General features: G+C 36.8%; 1 protein-coding gene across 2 annotated transcripts in view; it reads left to right on the forward strand.

Annotated features, from left to right (window-relative positions):
• Positions 1–21,876, forward strand: part of ACAP2 (ArfGAP with coiled-coil, ankyrin repeat and PH domains 2) — a 172,306-nt gene that overhangs the window by 142,058 nt on the left and 8,372 nt on the right. For both annotated transcript variants that reach the window (XM_069557232.1, XM_069557242.1), the window contains 9 exons: positions 7,957–8,165; positions 8,779–8,848; positions 10,981–11,072; positions 12,449–12,633; positions 13,775–13,867; positions 15,255–15,442; positions 15,847–15,956; positions 17,251–17,361; positions 19,523–19,584. In XM_069557232.1, the coding sequence (XP_069413333.1) occupies positions 7,957–8,165; positions 8,779–8,848; positions 10,981–11,072; positions 12,449–12,633; positions 13,775–13,867; positions 15,255–15,442; positions 15,847–15,956; positions 17,251–17,361; positions 19,523–19,584 (1,120 nt within the window). The remainder of the gene's footprint in view (positions 1–7,956; positions 8,166–8,778; positions 8,849–10,980; positions 11,073–12,448; positions 12,634–13,774; positions 13,868–15,254; positions 15,443–15,846; positions 15,957–17,250; positions 17,362–19,522; positions 19,585–21,876) is intronic.

The raw sequence follows: 21,876 nt of genomic DNA on the forward strand, positions 1-21,876 counted from the left end.
ACTCTTGTTACCATTCATCCAGCCACTTTGCAACTCCCTGAATTTTATTGCTCTTATTTTCTTTTCTGTCAGCCATATTCTTGTGGATAAATGTTTTTTTTTTCTTTTTTTAATTAGAAAACCTTAAGTTTCTAAAGTTGAATTCAGTTCAGTCACTTAGTCATATCCAGCTCTTTGCGACCCCATAAACTGTAGCACTCCAGGCCTCCCTATCCATCACCAAATCCCGGAGTTCACCTAAAACCAAGTCCATTGAGTCGGTGATGCCATCCAACCATCTCATCCTCTGTCGTCCCCTTCTCAACCTGCCCTCAATCTTTCCCAGCAACGGGGTCTTTTCAAAAGAGTCAGCTCTTTGCATCAGGTCACCAAAGTATTGGAGTTTCAACTTCAACATCAGTTCTTCCAGCGAACACCCAGGACTGATCTCCTTTAGGATGGACTGGTTGGATCGCCTTGCAGTCCAAGGGACACTCAGGACTCTTCTCCAACACCACAGTTCAAAAGCATCAATTCTTTGGTGCTCAGCTTTCTTTATAGTCCAACTCAAACATCCATACATGACCACTGGAAAAACCATAGCCTTGACTAGACGGATCTGTGTTGCCAAAGTAGCTTTTTAATATGCTTTGTAGGTTGGTCTTAACTTTCCTTCCAAGGAATAAGTGTCTTTTAATTTCATGGCTGCAGTCACCATCTGCAGTGATTTTGGAGCCCCCCAAAATAAGGTCTGCCACTGTTTCCCCTGTTTCCCCATCTATTTGCCATGAAGTGACTGGACCAGATGCCATGATCTTAATTTTCTGAATGTTGAGCTTTAAGCCAACTTTTTCACTCTCCTCTTTCACTTTCATCAAGAGGCCCTTTAGTTCTTCACTTTCTGCCATAAGGGTGGTGTCATCTGCATATCTGAGGTTATTGATATTTTTCCTGGCAATCTTGATTCTAGCATGTGCTTCCTCCAGCTCAGCATTTCTCATGATGTACTCTGCATACAAGTTAAATAAGCAGGGTGACAATATACAGCCTTGACGTACTCCTTTTCCTATTTGGAACCAGTCTGTTGTTCCATGTCCAGTTCTAACTGTTGCTTCCTGACCCGCATATAAATTTCTCAAGAGGCAGGTCAGGTGGTCTGGTATTCCCATCTCTTTCAGAATTTTCCAGTTTATGGTGATCCACAGAGTCAAAGGCTTTGGCGTAGTCAGTAAAGCAGAAATAGATGTTTTTCTGGAACTCTCTTGCTTTTTTGATGATCCAGCAGATGTTGGCGATTTGATCTCTGTTGGTTCCTCTGCCTTTTTTAAAACCAGCTTGAACATCTGGAAGTTCATGGTTCATGTATTGCTGAAGCCTGGCTTGGAGAATTTTGAGCATTACTTCACTAGTGTGTGAGATGACTGCAATTGTGCAGTAGTTTGAGCTTTCTTTGGCATTGCCTTTCTTTGGGATTGGAATGAAAACTGACCTTTTCCAGTCCTGTGGCCACTGCTGAGTTTTCCAAATTTTCTGGCATATAGAGTACAAAACTTTCACAGCATCATCTTTCAGGATTTGAAACAGCTCAACTGGAATTCCATCACCTCTGCTAGCTTTGTTCGTAGTGATGTTTCCTAAGGTCCACTTGACTTCACATTCCAGGATGTCTACCTCTAGGTGAATGATCACACCATTGTAGTTACCTGGGTCGTGAAGCTCTTTTTTGTACAGTTCTTCTGTGTATTCTCGCCACCTCTTCTTAATATCTTCTGCTTCTGTTAGGTCCATGCCATTTCTTACTTTATTGAGCCCATCTTTGCATGAAATGTTCCCTTGGTATCTTTAATTTCCTTGAAGAGATTTCTAGTCTTTCCCATTCTATTGTTTTCCTCTATGTCTTTGCATTGACCGCTGAGGAAGGCTGACAGAATGTGGTCCACTGGAGAAGGGAAAGGAAAACCACTTCAGTATTCTTGCCTTGAGAACCCCATGAACAGTATGAAAAGGCAAAAAGATAGGACACTGATAGATGAACTCCCCAGGTCAGTAGGTGCCACTGGTGCCACTCCAATATGCTATGGAGATCCATGGAAAAATAACTCCAGAAAGAATGAAGGCATGGAGCCAAAGCTAAAACAACACCCAGTTGTGGATAGTATTGGTGATAGAAGCAAGGTTCGATGTGGTAAAGAGCAATATTGCGTAGGAACCTGGAATGTTAGGTCCATGAATCAAGGCAAATTGGAAGTGGTCAAATAGGAGATGGTAAGAGTGAACATCGACATTCTAGGAATCAGCAGACTAAAATGGACTGGAATGGGTGAATTTAACTCAGATGACCATTATATCTACTATTGTGGGCTGGAATCTCTTAGAAGAAATGGAGTAGCCATGATAGTCAACAAGAGAGTCTGAAATGCAGTACTTGGATGCAGTCTCAAAATTGACAGAATATCTCTGTTCGTTTCCAAGGCAAAGCATTCAGTATCACAGTAATCCAAGTCTGTGCCCCAACCAGTAACGCTGAAGAAGCTGAAGTTGAATGGTTCTGTGAAGGCCTATAAGACCTTCTAGAACTAACACCCCCAAAAGATGTCCTTTTCATTATAGGGGACTGGAATGCAAAAGCAGGAAGTCAAGAAACACCTGGAGTAACAGGCCAATTTGGCCTTGGAGTACAGAATGAATCAGGACAAAGGCTAATAGTGTTTTGTCAAGAGAATACACTGGTCATAGCAAACACCCTCTTCCAACAACACGAGACAAGACGCTACACATGGACATCACCAGATGGTCAACACCGACATCAGATTGATTATATTCTTTGCAGCCAGAGATGGAGAAGCTCTATAGAGTCAGCAAAAACAAGACCGGGAGCTGACTGTGGCTCAGATCATGAACCTCTTAATGCCAAATTCAGACTGAAATTGAAGAAAGTGGGGGAAACCACTAGACCATTCAGGTATGACCTACATCAAATCCCTTATGAGTATACAGATCTGATAGACAGAGTGCCTGATGAACTATGGATGGAGGTTTGTCACATTGTACAGGAGATAGGAATCAAGATCGTCCCCAAGGAAAAGAAATTAAAAAAAGCGAAATGGCTGTCTGAGGAGGCCCTACAAATAGCTGTGAAAAGAAGAGAAGTGAAAAGCAGAGGAGAAAAGGAAAGATATACCCATTTGAATGCAGAGTTCCAAAGAATAGCAGGGAGAGATAAGAAAGCCTTCCTGAGCAATCAATGCAAAGAAATAGAGGAAATCAATAGAATGGGAGAGTTTCTAAAGTAGATTATAGATATCATTGTCATTCCACACTAAATAGTAATTTCTTAATATCGTCTGTAACTCAGTCTATTCAGATGTCTCCAGTTATCCTAAAAATGTCTTTTACAACCTGTTTTACAAAGTAGGATCTTTTTTGTGACTGGGCATTGAGTCTAGTCCAATGTTCCTTGTCTTTCAGTCTAGAATAGTTCCTTCTGTTTTTTTTTTCCCCATGACAGTGACTTGCTGAAAAGGTTAGACTTTCTGTTCCAGGAGAATTCCTTGTCATAGATTATAACATAGGTGATGTGTATACTTCATATTGCAATGAGAGAAATACAATATTGTTACCCTACCATTGCTAATGCAAAAATCTTCTTTGTGAAGATAAAGCAGACATGTGGATTAGGGAGATGACAGTGTGATCCCTTCATTGTCATGGCACATTTCCTTTCTTGTTCCCAGTCTGTTAATACTTCATTCCTTTGCATTGCAAATCTACTTTGTCTTACTTTAACCCTATAAAGTCTAGGCCCCATCAACCATTCATTTAATAGTTTTGTAGCTGAATTTGTAATTTTATTGGGAATTTGCAAAATGATGATTTTCTAATTCTTTTCCCATATCCATTTATTAACTTGCATTCTTATGTGAAATATAGGTTTTCTTTATCATTGGAGCTATTTAGTTTAATAAGAGAGGCTTAAATTTTTGCTTTTAATTACCACATTTGGTTGATTTATTAGCTACCTGAAGTGGGGACAGATAAATGTTTTGGGGGATATCATTATAAACTTCCGGATTTTTAAAAACACAATGGGTCCCAATTAATTGTGGTAATTATTCTTTTTTCACATTCAAATTATCACACCTTTGTCCAATAAGGACTCAGGTGATGCCTTGAAAAATTTCTCTAGTTTTTAGCGGAGTTGTGAGAGGGAACACATTTAGATGTGTATCCAGATCATATTGATGAAGAAGCTAGCGGATTGCTGAAATGCTTGTGTTAGCAGAATTGTACACCAGAAATAGTAGGGATTACAGGAAAAATAGAGATAGGGCCAACCTAAAACCTACCTAAGTTTGTAACTTGAATAATTTTAGAAACTTTAAAATCTCAATAAAAATATTAGCACAGTTGAATTCCTAATAAATAAACACTATAGCATAGAGGACAGGTAGGACTTAGCTTTAAAAATTGGTGAAGATACCTTAAAGGAAGTGTACAGAAGGGTTGAGGCTTTGGTGACATGTGCAAAACACATAACTATCAGAGAGAATGGTGTAGTAAACACTTTCAAGTCATAGCACGTGGCCAAAATGAGCCAAGAAGAGTGAAAGATGGGTGTCATTTCCAGTCCTGTGTTCCTTGAGGTGTCCAGCCCAGGTTCTCCTGTGTTACTGTACTTTGCTTTCAGCTTCTCTAGTTTGGTGTAAAGTTCAGTTCAGTTCAGTTCAGTTCAGTCGCTCAGTCGTGTCCAACTGTTTGCGACCTCATGAATCGCAGCACGCCAGGCCTCCCTGTCCATCACCATCTCCCAGAGTTCACTCAGACTCACGTCCATAGAATCTATGATGCCATCCAGCCATCTCATCCTCGGTCGTCCCCTTCTCCTCCTGTCCCCAATCCCTCCCAGCATCAGAGTCTTTTCCAATGAGTCAACTCTTCGCATGAGGTGGCCAAAGTACTGGAGTTTCAGCTTTAGCATCATTCCTTCCAAAGAAATCCCAGGGCTGATCTCCTTCAGAATGGACTGGTTGGAAAAGCATTAGCTAATAAAGGAATACTGAGAGTGAACCAGCATGATTTGTGCATTGACATCCTTTTTCTGTATGATAATTGCTTACAAGCTAATTCACATTATGAAATATGGTTTAGTAACATAGGTTTTATTTCTTTTTAAAAATTTAAAGTAATCTATAACTTACAGAGAAGTTCCAAGTAATGCAAAAAATTTTCCCCTGAACTATTTCAGAGTAAGCAGCTAATATATGCTACACCGCCCATTATTAATTTAGTGAGTTCTTCCCACAACTAGGACATTTCTCCTGTATAATCAGAATCAAGAAATGAGCATTGGTACATTACTACCATTTAATTCTCAAATGTCAAGTTTTAATAGTTGTCCGAGTAATATTCTTTACAGCAAAAAGATCCAGTCTAGAAGCACAGGTTTCTTTTAGTTGTTATGATTCTTCAGTTTCCTTCAGTTTTGGTAATCAGTTCTGTTCAGTTGCTCAGTTGTGTCTGACTCTTTGTGACCCCATGAATCGCAGCATGCCAGGCCTCCCTGTCCATCATCAACTCCTGGAGTTTACTCAGACTCACGTCTATCAAGTCCATGATGCCATCCAGCCATCTCATCCTCTGTCGTCCCCTTCTCCTCCTGCCCCCAATCCCTCCCAGCATCAGAGTCTTTTCCAATGAGTCAACTCTTCGCCTGAGGTGGCCAAAGTACTGGAGTTTCAGCTTTAGCATCAGACCCTCCAAAGAAATCCCAGGGCTGATCTCCTTCAGAATGGACTGGTTGAATCTACTTGCAGACCAAGGGATTCTCAAGAGTCTTCTCCAACACCACAGTTCAAAAGCATCAATTCTTCAGCGCTCAGCCTTCTTCTCAGTCCAACTCTCACATCCATACATGACCACAGGAAAAACCATAGCCTTGACTAGGCGGACCTTAGTCGGCAATGTATTGTCTCTGCTTTTGAATATGCTATCTAGTTTGGTCATAACTTTTCTTCCAAGGAGTAAGCGTTTTTTAATTTCATGGCTGCAATCACCATCTACAGTGACTTTGGAGCCCCCAAAAATAAAGTCTGACACTGTTTCCACTGTTTCCCCATCTGTTTTGACCTTCTTGACCTTGATTGTATTGAAGATTGCAAACTTTGGTAGAATATCCCCCATTGTTGATACGTTTACTTACAAAGTTGTGCACTGTTGGTAGGAATATTGTATAAATGATGCTGTGTTCTTCTCACTGCATCTTCTCAGGTGGCCTGAGATTTTGATTTGTTCCATTTTTGGTGATGTTAACTTTGACCACTTGATTAAGGTAATGCATGCTAGACATCTCTACTGAAATACTGTCTTTGTAATAGTATTTTGTATGTACAGGGAGTATGTACTTTGAGACTATGTAAATATTCTTTCCTATTCAAATTTTAATTTTTAAATTTAATTATATGAGGATACAACCCTGTTTTATTTAATGTATCATGATTCATTACTATCATTATTTGTTTTATTGCTCAGATTGACTCATTTCTCTAGTGGAGCCCTGGATTCTGTAACCTTTTGACATTTCCCCAACAATCTTGAAGTTCTTCCCTACCTTCTAGCATGATGAGATGTCCTGAGTTCATCTTGTACTTTCTCTGCACCAGCCTTGAAATCAGCAGTTTCTCCAAAGTACACTAGTTCTTTTGGGTAGAGAATAGTTTTAGAAAGCAAGATAAGGGAATATACATGTGCATATATACATTTGCATCTTTACTGCTTTATAAATATATTTATATTAAAACCATTAGGGCGCCTGTTGTCATCTCCAGTCCTAATGTAATACAGTCGGGTTTGTTCTAACTTTCTCCCTTTTCATATAAGTAACTCCTTTCTCTGAAGTAAGAAATATGACTTCCCTTTATTTTTAGCAGCTTTGCTTATATGCTCAGTCCCCCTGTTGTGACGAGTATGCTTTCTCTGCTGCCATTTGCCACCTGCCAGACTAATACCTCACACCAGGTGGCACTACCACTTGGTGGTTCCTCTCTGTCTTCAGGCTCTCGTTTCCTTTGTTAGACTGTCTCCCTATGCAGAAACCCTTTTTCTCCTGCTTGGCAACCAACAACCTGCATGGGGTCACTCTCATCTGAGGGTATGCTCCTCACCCAGCACAGTCCTCTCTGTAATACCATATCCCCACACTTTCTTTGCTTAGCCACGCTTAACGGCTATTGAATTGAGTTTTCAAGAAGGGCAAGATTATATTTGTGTGAATTCTGTCCTAAAATACTAGCTTATTAAAGTTGAAATGTTTTAAAACCAAAAGACTTTTTAGGCCATATATTTATTTACGTAGGATCCCCAAACTCCGTTTTTGTACTTGGTCGTTATTGGTATATTCTTTGCTGTGCACTTAAAAAATTAGTTTTTTGCTTATCTGCCACCTTTTGCTTTTCTCCTGGTTTCTCATGAGCTTCTAGACTTGTGCTTTATATTGTTTATTCACTCTGTAATTATAATTATGCAGTTGATCTGTTCTTTAGTAAAAGGCCATACCATTTTCAGTAATTCACTGCAGTAATTGAAACAACTTGCTTGCAGTTCATTGAATACCTTGGAAAAACTTGGTATAAAATAGTATTTATTTTTTTCTTGAGTCTTAATAGTCTCATGCATACTCTCTCTGTCTCATCCTGCATGCTCAATTCCTGTTCCTCTTTCTCTTTGCCTTTTTATCTTGTGTAGACAGTCATTGTATCAAGTTATTTTTTATTATTAATGTGTTCTCTGTATAAGACTAAAGGCCAATTGATGGCAGATCCTGTATATTTTCATTCTTGAACCCCCAGTGTTTAGAACAGTGTCCTTCTTAGGCCCATTATAGGCCTTCAGATTGTTGATTGGCAGCTTTTGTTTGGAGCATGTAGTATGCAATGTAGTATTACAATCCTTTTTTGTTTTTTTAAATCTTAATTCTTTTAGAAGCTGGATAAGAAATCATCTCCATCCACAGGGAGCCTGGATTCTGGAAATGAGTCAAAAGATAAGCTATTAAAAGGAGAAAGTGCATTGCAGCGAGTCCAGTGTATACCTGGGAATTCCAGCTGTTGTGACTGTGGTCTGGCAGACCCACGGTGGGCCAGCATCAACCTGGGCATCACCCTGTGTATTGAGTGTTCTGGGATTCATCGGTGAGTAGGCCCACCTGGGGTGAGAGACTTCTTTTGGTTAAACACATGTAAATTTTTGTGTCCCAATGGTTAGAGGACTTTCCCTCCTGCCTAATTTGGCTGCCAGTTTGTGTCTTTGTACCTTTTATGAAGTGGATAAAATTCTGGTTTGTGAAGTGATTTTGAGGACTTGGATTCACCATTAACCAGAAGATCTGTCCATATTTATATATGTATTGAGGGCTATATTAGAGACTGTGTCACATTGAGATAGAAAAATAACTTACATAATGTGCAAATAGAAATTTGAAAGTTTTATGTATTGATGGTGCTGCTGCTAAGTCGCTTCAGTCGTGCCCGACTCTGTGCGACCCTATAGACGGCAGCCCAACAGGCTCCCCTATCCCTGGGATTCTCCAGACAAGAACACTGGAGTGAGTTGCCATTTCCTTCTCCAATGCATGAAAGTGAAAAGTGAAAGTGAAGTTGCTCAGTCATGTCCGACTCTTAGCGACCCCGTGGACTGCAGCCTACCAGGCTCCTGCATCCATGGGATTTTCCAGGCAAGAGTACTGGAGTGGGGTGCCATCGCCTTCTCCATGTATTGATGCAGTCTTTTCTTTTTCCAACTTAGGAGTCTTGGAGTTCATTTCTCAAAAGTGCGATCTTTAACTTTGGATACCTGGGAGCCTGAACTTTTAAAGGTAAAATAAATATTTCCTTTAAAATAACCAATACAATATTGTAAAGTAATTCGCCTCCAATTAAAATAAATACATTTAAATTAAAAAAAATAAAATATTTTATGTTTTCACATAAAAGTCAAGATTTTTTAAATGTATTTATTCTTTTGCCACTTGGCTATGCAGGATCTTAGTTCCCCAACAAGGAATCAAACCTGTGCCCTCTGCAGTGGAAGGGCGGAGTCCTAACCAAAAAGGGAATCCCCAAAAGTCAATATTTTAGAATCTAGATTTGCAAATGTATGAGTTTCTCAATGCCAACAGTGAATTAAATTATATTGGAATATATCTGAAGTGATTTTGGCAAATCTGGTGTTTTCTTACTGTTTTTTTTAAGTTTCTAAGCTTAAGTAGCACTCTTAATTGTATGTCAGTTCACTTTTTAAGGAAACTAGCACCCTTGCATTTTTATGTTTTCTCAGAAATTAGATTTTGTGCCTTAATATTTTGTAATTATATAAGTTTTTATTAAGAATATGAGATATTGTCATAGTGAGCTGCATAACAGATTGGTATATCATGTTATTATGGCATTATTTTAGCATCAGTTCAGTTTAGTCGCTCAGTCATGTCCGACTCCATGAGGATTTAACATAGACACATTTGAAAATTTACATTTGTCAGGGGTGGTAGTCATCAAACTAAGACATCCTTTTTCCCTGTGTAAGAATTCATATCTATGAAAGTGTCATAAGTAATTTTAGATCACAACTGGGTTTTTAATAAGTGAAAGTAAAAGTCTCCCAGTCATGTCCAGCTCTTTGCGACCCCATGGACTATACAGTCCATGGAATTCTCCAGGCTGGAATACTGGAGTGGGTAGCCTTACCCTTTTCCAGGGGATTTACCCAACCCAGGGATTGAACACAGGTCTCTCGCATTGCAGGCAGATTCTTTACCAGCTGAGCCACCAGGGAAACCCAAGAATACTGGAATGGGTAGCCTATACCTTCTCTAGATCTTCCCAACCCAGGAGTCGAACTGGGGCCTCCTGCATTGCTGGCGGATTCTTAACCACCTCAGTTACCAGGAAGCCCAAGACTTTCAAAATTTATACTGATTAATAGTGTATCCATTTTAATTCCCACTGTTTAGTTTACCTACTGTAAAAAATGTTAGCTTAAAGGTTGTAGTGTATTCTATATTTATTTCTGTCTGAAAATTGTGTTTCTTAATGCATTTGTGTTTTTAATCCATAGATAAACTCATAATCCTTTCAGTTATGTAAAGTAAAAAAGTTTTCTTTGTGGAATTATTGTATAAACCTCTAAATGGAAGTGATAAGTTGGCTCGTATGATAGAGCCCTATTTCTATAGATTCTATAAATTGATATGAATCCAAAGAAGAAGTAAGTGGGGGGTGGGAGCTAGAAATCTAATTTCTGCGTCAACTGTGGGTAGATATGAACTCAGTGGATTCATTTTAGAAATTTTGGTTGAAACACAGCTGTCTGATACTTTCAAAAAAATATTAAAGCAGTATTTAGAAATGTAAATAAAATCTAAGGAGAAAATGTGTGTGTGTGTTAGTCATTCAGTTATGTCTGAGTCTTTGCAACCCCATGGGCTGTAGCCTGCCAGGCTCCTCTCTTCATGGGATTCTCCAGGCAAGAGTACTGGAGTGGGTTGCCATTTCCTTCTCCAGTAGATCTTCCCTACCCAGGAACTGAACCCAGGTCGCCTGCATTTCAGGCAGGTTCTTTACTGTCTGAGCCACCAGGGAAGCCCAAGGAGAAAATAGTTTGCTTCAGTTCTGAGTTGTTTAAAACTTAACCTATCTGGACTTAAGCTTCTTTTTTTTGGTTAACTTAGCTGATGTTGGGAGTATATAGCCTTGTGCTAACCACAGCGGAGGGATAGAAGTCTGGCAGAATATGTGTCTTAAAGAGTAGTAATCTTCTAAGGGAGGTATTCTGGTAAAAAATGGAAAAATGCTGATAATGCTCTCAGTCCTCACTTCATTTTGTTTTAACTTTCAGCATCATTGTGATATATGCATTTTCAGAACTTGCAAAGAATTAAGTATTTGCTTAAGGATTAATATAGTATTTTTTAGGAAATTATAGCTTATTTTCTGTCTTTCTGCCAAACAGCTTATGTGTGAGTTGGGGAATGATGTTATAAATAGAGTTTATGAAGCGAATCTGGAAAAAATGGGAATAAAGAAACCGCATCCAGGACAAAGGTACTATTTCAGTTGTGTTAAAATGTTACTTCATCTCCCCCATCTTAAATATAGCTATTATTTTATTTCCCTTTAATTGATATGTAATATTGAAACAGAATGGTTCAGAGAGATCATTACTGCTTCGGTTAAAATGTGGCTGTTTCTATCTTGGGTTTGTTAATTAGATTGTATTTTATAGTTAGATAATAAATTATAATCTCTAGATGAGAGAGAAGCTTAAAAATTAAGGCTCTGCAAAGAAATGTAAAACCTCTTACTAGCAGGTAAAGTAGATGAAGTTCTATTAGTTGCAGGCCTTTAAAAAGAGATAAATCTGTTCATTAATGTTTCCAAGGGTCAAGTTTCTATACCTACAATGAATAATTTTTGCATTTTTGACTTTGTTTAGCAAATACTTGTTAACTACATATTTCCTACATTGCATTTTTATATTGAAGGATTACAGTTGAAAAGGGTGACTTCTGGTAAGGGAGAGTACTTGCTTAATTGCTGTGTTTTAAGTTTTACTTCCAGTCCTGTTCATGGAGACTTATTGAATGAAGTGGCAAAGAGTGCCTTCAATGTGGATAATTAGTTTTGTTGTTCATGTTATTTTTAGTCTTTATGTTTCTTTATATTAGATATTAAAACTTTGCCATAATCCTATATTTGACTATATCTTTATGATAATTAATACTTTTTAAAAGTTATTGCTCTCTAAACCAATACTGTTTAAATCAGATTCTTATATTTATGCAAAATTATGATTGTTTGAGTTATCTCAGACCTTGAGATATCCTATTTTAGCCAAAGACTTAGGCATTTTGGAAAGATGTAAGTAGGAGAAGGTATAGAAGAAACTTGACAAGTTTTATAGTTGTATCATAAATCAAAAATTTTAAGTGTGATTTTTTTTTTGGTCCCCTTTAAGTTAAAAATGCTGTGTTGTGTTAAAGTAGTTGTCTTAAGAAAACTAATGGTCATGACTAGTGGTAATTCAGTGTGTGACATTATTTATTGGAGTAAAAAATAGAATTGAAGTTAATTTCTGTAAATTTTAAGTGTTTGGGTATTGTTTTCATTCTTTAGAAATCAACAGGGAATATGTGTGGAAATGAATGAGCATAGAAATTAAGAGAATAAGAATGCTATGTTAATACTTGTGACTTTTCAGTTGGTTGATTATTTATATTCATTTAAACATGAAATCATAGTTCATTAAATATTTGGAAGGAAAACATGTTGCAGAATGTTGTAAATACATAAAACATTTTAACTAGTATTATGTTTAGTGACTTTCTTTGAAAAATTCAGTATGTAATGACTTCTTTTCACTATTGGTCATGCTAAGAGATTAAGCCGAACATCATGACATGTTTATGTATACCAACCAGACAGGAGAAAGAGGCGTATATCAGAGCAAAATATGTGGAGAGGAAATTTGTGGATAAATACTCTATGTCATCATCACCTCCTGAGCAGGAAAAAAAGATTGTCTCCAAAAGTTGTGAAGAAAAGAGGCTGAGCATTTCTAAACTTGGGCCAAGTGAACAAATTAGAGCATCTCCTCAGAGTTCAGGTATTACAGTTTATTTGCTGTTTGTATAATTTGCTGTTTGCTTAGTTTCTGAATTAGTAGCTGTTGTAGATTTTGTAAATGCTGAAAATATATCTTCTTCTATATATCCTAAGGAAAAATTGGATTTCTCTGTCTTTAAAATAGTTAAATATAAACAGTCTCCTGGTAATTCACATTCCTACATACAGTTGACCCTTGAAAAAACTCAGGGGTTGAGGTACCAACTCTCCACTCAGTTGAAAATTCACATGTAATTTTTAGTTGGCCCTCCATGTATGTGCTGCTTCCGTATCTGCTCTGCAGTTCCTCTGTATCACTGGTTCCGCATCCATGAGTTCTGCCAATCCCAGATCATGTGGTACTCTAGTATTTTGTACTGAAAAAAAATCTATGTATAGGTGGACAGCATAATTTAAACCTGTGTTGTTTAAGGGCCAACTGTAATGTATCTATTCTAGGGAATAAAACTGTTTAAAATGCAAGGGGAGATGGGAATTATAGATCTATCATGCAAAAAACCCTAAATATCTGATTAACCACCTAATATCCTTCCTGTTTCTTCCTCCTGAAATTTTCCCAATAACGTTTTTTCCTGCCCTCTTCCCTTCTTGTGGCCTGCTTTGTGCTTTGCTAACTTGCATGTCCCCAGTGGTTGCTGTAAATAGCGACGAGGCCAGGCGGGAGTCTCTCTTCTGTCCTGATGAGCTAGATTCACTCTTCTCCTACTTTGATACTTCTTCAAAGCTACGTAGTAGTAAGTACTGCTCTTGTGGAGCATTCCAAGTCTGTGCCAGTGGTCATTGTGTGGTGTGGCCATTTCTCTAGATGTTACCCATTGTCTCAGAATTGCACATTGCTTACCGTCATACGATAAATCGACTTTACTATCCCTGACATACGCTGGGGTAATGAGAATGAGATATGTTACGACTCTGAAAATAAGTTTATTCCTAGGCTTCATGATTGATTCATATTTTGATAAGTGAAGTGTACCAAAGAATTAAAATTGTGAAAAGTTTATTCTGGTGGTGGCTGAGTTCATGTTGATGTTTCAGAGTTCCTTTTAGAATCTCATTGTTTGTTGGACTTTTTTCTTAATGGTTCAAAACTTTAATCTCTAGCTGGTTTTTCTTTATAACAGTCAAAAGTAATGACAGTGGAATCCAGCAGAGCTCTGATGATGGAAGAGAATCTTTACCCTCCACAGTGTCAGCCAATAGTTTATATGAAACTGGTGAGTTTGGTGAAATTTAGTGTTAAATGATATTGTTCGCTGAAAAATGCACTTGAAATGTGAAATGCCAAGTCTGATTGAATAGTTTCTAAAGGAAGTGGTTAATCTTTCAGAAGATACTGAGGGGAAGTTATACTGCTGAATGAGAAAGCAGCTATTTCTTTTCATATTTGGAAGTTCTTTCCTAGCTGTGTATTTTTCTAAGCCTTATGACATGTGCTGAAAGTAACTTGTCAATAACTAAAGGTAATTTTTAATGCATGTGAACTTATGTCTTATTACCCGTTATCTTTTGGGGGACTGTCTTTTTTTGTATATAATTACATATATTTATTTTTGGCTGCACTGGGTCTTCATTGCTTTCTTTGCGTGGGCTTTCTTCTAGTTGCGATGAGTAGGGCCTGCTGTCTAGTTGAGGTGTGCAGGCTTCTCAGTGCAGTGGCTTCTCTTGTTGCAAAGCACAGGCTCTAGATCTAGCTGCCTGGGCTTTAGTAGTTGCAATCTGTGGGCTCTAGAGCACAGGCTCAGTAGTTGGGGCACATGGGCATGTGTGCTTCTCGGCATGTGGAATCTCCCCAGACCAGGGGACCCCCGTCCCCTGCATTGGCAGGTGGATTCTTACCCTCCTTGTAAGAGGAAAGTCCCTGGAAGTCTTTTCTTGTCAGGAGAAAGAGATCAGCAAATCCACCCTTCATCCCACAATTACGGATGCCTACCCCCCATCTCCCCCAAACAGGGTTTTCTTCTAACTTGTACTTTCCTCCTATATTCTCTCCTTTATGATTTCAGCGGTTTTGATTTTGCAGAATACTCGATAGAAAGCATTCTTTATGTTATTTGAACTGCTTGTACTGCAAATTGTGATGTGTTGGACCATCCCAGGAATAAAGTGAGGTTTGGTCTAGTAGTGAAATTCTTTTGGGGTTGTTACTGTGTCTTCTGAGTCCCTAAGTCCAGGCTTATAGTCAGATACCTAATTTTAGTCTAATACAGAGTAATCAACCTACGTGTCAGATACTGGCAAGATCACAGAGACCTGATGTACTTAGTCAGTGTATTTCAAAGAGAAGAAGGCTGTGGGGAGTGATTAGTCTATAGGAAATAAGGTACCTTTGTGAAAATCTTACATCACAACTTCATACTGTGATACAAGTAAGAGTTTGATTTTTTTAAAAGCTGTGGTAAGTTACATATAATATAAAAATTTACCATCTTCACCATTTTCAGGTGTACAGCTCAGTGGCATTACGTCGGTCACACTTTTGTGCTGCCATTGCCACCATCTGTCTCCAGAATTCTTACCCTACAAAAAACAAGAAGCAGTGACTTCCCATTCTCTCCCTCCCTACCAAGGGCTCATTTTTATTTATTTGTGTTTGTTTTTCAGAGGCAGAAAGGCAAGATTCTTCTGTGTTTCTTGACTCTAAACATTTTAATCCAGGACTCCAGCTTTATAGGGCTTCATATGAAAAAAATCTTCCTAAAATGGCTGAGGCTTTGGCTCACGGCGCAGATGTGAACTGGTCTAATTCCGAGGAAAACAAAGCAACACCACTTATTCAGGCTGTATTAGGGGTATGAATTTGTAAATTCAGGTTTTCAGTGGTAATAGAACATAAAAAATCATAATTCATTTTGAGCATAACTTTACATTATTGTTTGCTTTAAGAGGTGGGTTGGAAAATAGAAGCAGCAGCTAGTAGTTATTTCTGAATATCGCTTTGTGTAAGTTCAATTTTTTTCTTCATGGAAGGGAATTCTAGTAATGAAAGTAGTGGGTTTTGCTAGATTGCAGACTGCAAATAGAATCTCAGTTAGTAGTTCTTGGGAAGAAAATAATATAATTTATCATTTCTCTGCTTTTGCTGGGGGGCATTTTCTCTTTTTGGCTATTAGAGTAAAGTAAATACTCTGGTTTTTAATAGAAATACATTGTCATTCACTTTTTGCCCATTGTTGTCTTCTTTTTTCCTTCTAAGGGCTCTTTGGTTACGTGCGAGTTTCTCCTACAGAATGGTGCTAATGTGAACCAAAGAGATGTGCAGGGGCGAGGACCATTGCACCATGCCACCGTCTTGGGGCACACGGGGTAAACTATTGTGCTTATATATTTAAGGAGATTTTATTTGAAAAAATTAATTTGAAATAATCTTTTGCTCTTCGGTTAAGATCGTTAGGTAGTTTGTAAGGTGCTACTTTCTGTGACTTACATTGTCATGGTAGAACTTGAAATTTAAAAAAATTTCAGAAAAAAATACTGTTACTTTTCAATAAGTAACAATAATACTGTTTATCAATAAGAAAATTGACAGACTTACTTTGAACTTTACTAATTATTTATATAGGTCTCCTAGAATTTAAAACTGTCACTGAAATTGTGGTAGTTTTAAAAGACAACTTAATGTGTTTGTATGTATTTATGCATATAAATAAATACAGTATTTCTATATTTATACATTATGTACATAGGACACACATTTGGGGGAAATTTTGTAACTTTGTAAATTTTAGTTTTCCTACAAGATAGTTAATTCTTATTTTGTGCTATTGTTGTGATGTTGTGATTTCTGGACCAGTATTTAGATCCACAGAACAATAAAGCCATACAATGGGCTTTCTACTAGAGGGTACAAATAAACTCAAAATTTGGCCTTATATATTTGTATCAAAGGTCACTTTTTTAAAATAAAATACCTCAGGATCTGCAATTTTTATTACCTGGACAGGCAAGAAGCTGTCCTTTTTTAATGTTTATTTATAACTAATCTTCTATTGTCATCCTAGTTTGTTTTCTCTCCCTCTGTTAGCAAGAAGATTCAGTTCAATAACTTTATCATAAAAACTCTTCTTTATAAAAGCTTATATTTAACTCATCCTTTTTATTTTCTTTTTAATTGTGATTATTCCCATTTTACTTCATAGACTCAGTTTATCATTTTTTCATTTTTGTCAGTTTCTTGAAGTTATGAATATTTGCGAGGAATACAGCAGCAAGATTACTTCCCATTTGTTGCTGTTGTATTAGCATTAATATTTTATGATGTTAACATTGCCTTGGCTTCCTTCTTTTCCTCGATAATGACCTTGAGTGCTTTTTATTTAAGTTTATAGGTATCTGTGTACACCTTTTTATAATATTCTCTGAGGGTAGGGGCCATAATTTATACATCCCACTATACTATGTATTGCCAGATTAAATGTGAAAATACCTTGAGATTTACAAAATGTTGATCATGGTAGATTTTTATTATTAGAGTCAATAGTCAATAAAATAAATCTTTGTAGAATGAGTCAAGAATTTCCTAATGAAGATGTTATATCTTTAAATAGTGCTTTTTATTTTTTAAGCTGAATACTAATTTTTTTTTAATTGGCAATATCAGGCAGGTATGTTTATTTCTAAAAAGAGGTGCCAATCAACATGCCACTGATGAAGAAGGGAAGGACCCTTTGAGTATAGCTGTGGAAGCAGCTAATGCTGATATAGTGACCTTGTAAGTGTTTTCACATGATTATTTCCCATACATTTTATTACTTATACAGGGATTTAACATGGAGTTTCCTGTGTAGGTGTGAAATTTAAACTTGGTTATTTACTAGAAGCCATTTACTTTTCTAAGCACAGTAAATGTATGAAGCATGTTACATACATGAAATTACTTGGTTCCCACCTCAACCCTTTTATTAATATAGTCCCATTTTATAAGGAAGCCAAGCTACAGATAATTTGAGAAACTAGTAAATGGTGGAGCTGGAATTTGAAACCAAGAATTCTGTCTCTAAACCTGCGTGCTTAGCCACTTTTGTTTTACTTCCTGGCCAGTAGGAATAGAATATCAGTGACTTTTCTGAACTGGATTCTTTAACTCTCAGTACAGTACTGGGGTGAGAGTTGGATTGGTTAGTAACAGGCAATTTTACTACTACCTCAAGAATTAGAGCATTGTAAGCAGGGAATGCAATTGGATTGATGTTAGTAACTTGCAGTTGCATTGCCTTTGTGCACTGATACTTAGGGGACCTGTTTATGATTATTTTTTAAAAAGAATTATTCACAAGAGTACTCTATTTTGAGGTAAAAAGAGTTGTTTTGGAATGTTTGAATACAATTAATATGACCTGTTAAAGAACCTTGAGGTCTTTGATTTTCATCTTAGATCAAAGTTGTTCTTTACACTTGAAATCTAGGAATGTGGTTGTCACCTACCCTTTACCGTTATGTAGGAAGTCTCAAACATATGTTGTATGAATCACTTTTTCTTTCTATTCTGAATGAAGTCCATGATTGTTGGTTCTCTGTTAACTAAATAAAGACAATTCCATTTACACTACTGAATTTTATTCAGTTACAAAGAGGAACTCCCTTGGCTATCTTGAACTCCAGAGCTCCCACTGAGAATTCTTGCCATATATATTACCCCTCCCTGACCCCTGCCAAACTAAAACAAAACAAAACACCAAAAGAGAAAAATGTATTTTCTCTGTACCTAGCTTCACTTCCTCCCTGGAGGGTTTATTGTTACTCTGGAGACTGTTGTAGGAAAATTTAGATCTATTAAATCATTATAGACTTAACATTGGAGAAAGCTAAGTGATTAAAGAAAAGATAGGAGTGATGCAGCAGAATTACATTAACCCTGGCTGCAGCTTCCCAGGCAGTTCTTATAGTAGTGGCCCTTCTTTCCCCAAAATATGTTTCCAAATTGTCTAAATTTTCTCATTTTGTTTTACTTGAGGCTGTCAGTTTCACTTAAAATTTATTGAAATAGGCAGCCTCTCTGAAAGGTTCAAATACCAAAAAGGGAGACTTACTTATCTTGCTGTTATGAGTTCACACAATGGTTGAAAAAGGAAATGGCAGCAAATTGTGGTACTTTGAAGATAAAGAAACAGCCTGTGTCAGATGCTGCAGTTGCCAGAGAGAGCATATTAGAAGAGGGTGATGGAAGTCTGGGAGGGCAATGAGTATTTGGTGGCCTGAAGGACAGGCAAAAGAGTAGGAGAGGGGCACCACAGATAAGATTTGTGTTTCAAAATGTTGCTTGAAATTAGTAAGAAAACGAGAGGAAATTCACTAATTTTCTTAATCCAGTGCTATAGGTCTTCCTGCTGCCAGGTAAATAACCCAAAAAGAATATATAATCAATATGGTTAACTGTGGGAAAATCTTAGTAGCCTATGGTCATTTATTATAATGTCTGTATGTCAGAATATATCCCAAGTATTTATAGATAACACATGCTATTTATACATTTGGAACTACCATACCTCAGGATGAACCAGATTGAATTTATGACAGGCTATTGCTTCCATTTTATGGAAGCAATAATTTCAAAGGTTGGCAATTAAAGTCTAACAGGTTGCATTAGAGTCAGGAATTCTGTGTGCCTGGAGGAAGCAAGCTGCTGGTGGTGCTGCAAGGAACCTGCTTAAAACTGAAACTCACTTATTAGAAATCTTTTATTGTCTTTTGTCATGAGAGTTGTTTACTTTGTATCTCAGATTGTTGGTCTAATAAACTAAAAGTCCTTTTGTTTCGGGCCAAATAACTGGTAAAAGAAAAAATTACATGAGTACATGTCTTAGTTGTATATAATTCAGTAGTTTATGAATATTTATACTGTATAACTTACCTAAAACATTCTTTAATTTTAGGTTACGTTTAGCAAGAATGAATGAAGAGATGCGGGAATCAGAAGGACTTTATGGACAGCCAGGTCAATATTCTACTAATAACCATACTGAAATGCAATATAAGAAATGCATCCAGGAATTTATCAGTTTACAATTGGAAGAGTCATAGTTCTTTAGCAAACTAAAAATACTGTATAGAGTTTTTATAAATTACTTGCAAATTGTGAGTTGTTAGCTATGTACTGTACTTACTGAATTCTTGGGAGTGGCTCACTCTTGAGCCTTTAAAACTCCATAACTACTCCTTTTACAGTACGCATTTACTTGCTGTATTTAACTCTGGCTACTGACTTCTTTATCTGCTGTACAGATGTCTTCCATATACATTCCAGTGAGGTGAATGGAATGATAATGTATCTTTATACATTTAAAGCAGCACAACAGTCATTTTCTTTTTGGCTGTCAAGTGAATATAACAGAATTGTTTTCTTTTGCTTATTCAGGGAATTTCTATAAATTGTGTTCAGGGAAAAAAAGACAAATCACTATGTGTTAACATATAAAAACTCAGTATGGAAAATACCTAGAAAACATTTATTGAATTAAGAATTCTGTATTTGACCTAAAAATGAGTTAAAGGTTTTAAAATAAAGTTTACCAGTAGGTTAAAAAGTCCGTAATGGGAATAGAGTTAGTTTAAAAGGTAGTGGGAAAAGGTCCAATTTTATCTTTGCCCTAAGTAATTGTACAATATTTGTTGGATAAATGGAAGTATTTCAAGCAGCATTTTGTGAACTTGATGGCAAAGTAGATGTATTCTTATTAAGAGAAATCTCAACTCAGGATCAGCTCAAGTCTCATTTTGCGTAATTTTTATCTTTGAGTCGAGATGTAAGAAAATTAAGAAATGCTGCTGATCAGATTTCATTCTTTGATGAACACATCCTGATTAGACATTCTTCACAAAGAAGAAAGTAATAATTAGATCTCCAGTTTCATGAATTTGAGTATATGAATTACTAATTTATCTGTTTTAAATTCATATACATGCTGGTTAAAAATTTTAGGAATCCATGACTAAAATAATTGAGACTGTTCAGTTCTCAGTGAGTATGTTTAATTATTTTCAATCAGTATTAATATTTTAAAAGTGGCTTGTAATATCATCTATCTTTCCTGTTCAATTGTGTTTTGAAATTTCTGTACTTTGTGCTAGCTTTAGCCAGCATTTTTACTTTTATTTTTACTTTACTTTTATTTTAACCCGATTTATATATATATATATATATATATATATATATATATATAAAATAAGACATATGGGACCATTCCTTTCTCAGAGGAGTGTATTTATTACTTTTGGGGTTTCTAATTTAAATAGGGAACAAGGAAGAACTTTGAGAATAGAGGCACTTCAGCTAGATACTTCTAATCTAGGGTGTCCCACTTTAATCCTATGGATCAAACAATATGACTGATTCATGATGTACCAAGAGGTAAGAGTGCTGATAAAGGGTGAAGTCTCAGCATTAATTCTGAATTTCACCCATTTGTTTTAAACTTGAATGTTAGACTTTAAAAATGTTATAATTTTGTAACAGATATACTTAAGTATAAGGCCATTTTTGAGGCCTTTGTGTTTAAGCACTTTAAAATAAAAATTATTCAAAGAATATGACCCAATAGGCTAAGATAAGAGTGAATTTCAGGATTTTAGCTTAAAAAGTTTTTTTTCCTTGACATTTTCAATGTAAATGTCTGGTCAGCTGCTCTTTCCTTAGGGTGTTTACTGATGAAGCTGCACCCAGCTGGTTAGTCAGAAGGTGAGGAGGTGACTTTTCTCTGGAGGAGCTGGGACTTTGAAAGGACAGGTCCTCTTATGTTCTTGCAGCTTCTGTTTCCATCTAAACTGTTGGTCTTTTGCCCCTATCTGGAATCATTCAAATGGTTCTTTCAGTGTCATTGTATGTATAAGTTTATGAGTATATACCTTCTGCTCTGGAGAAGGAAACGGCAACCCACTCCAGCATTCTTGCCTGTAGAAGTCCATGGGCAGTGGAGCCTGGTGGGCTACGGTCCATGGGATTGCAAAGAGTCGGACACCACTGAGCACACAGCATAGCACCTTCTGCTCAACAGTAGAAAAATAAGAGTTTTCCAATTTATTTGAATGAAAATTTGAAGGGAAGAAAAGGCTTATTAAAAAACACAAGCTTTCCTGCTATAGTCAAATCTTAGTTTAGAAAAGATTAAAAAAAAAAAGAGCAGAAGTTTGGAAATGGTATACCAGCAGAATAAAATGAGATTTTCATTTGGTTATAACTAAATTCATTTAGGTGGTCTTGTATTTAAAGCAAAACAACTTTATACAGGTG

This window comes from Ovis canadensis, chromosome 1 (genome assembly GCF_042477335.2).
Source record: "Ovis canadensis isolate MfBH-ARS-UI-01 breed Bighorn chromosome 1, ARS-UI_OviCan_v2, whole genome shotgun sequence".
Classification (NCBI taxonomy): Eukaryota; Metazoa; Chordata; class Mammalia; order Artiodactyla; family Bovidae; genus Ovis; species Ovis canadensis.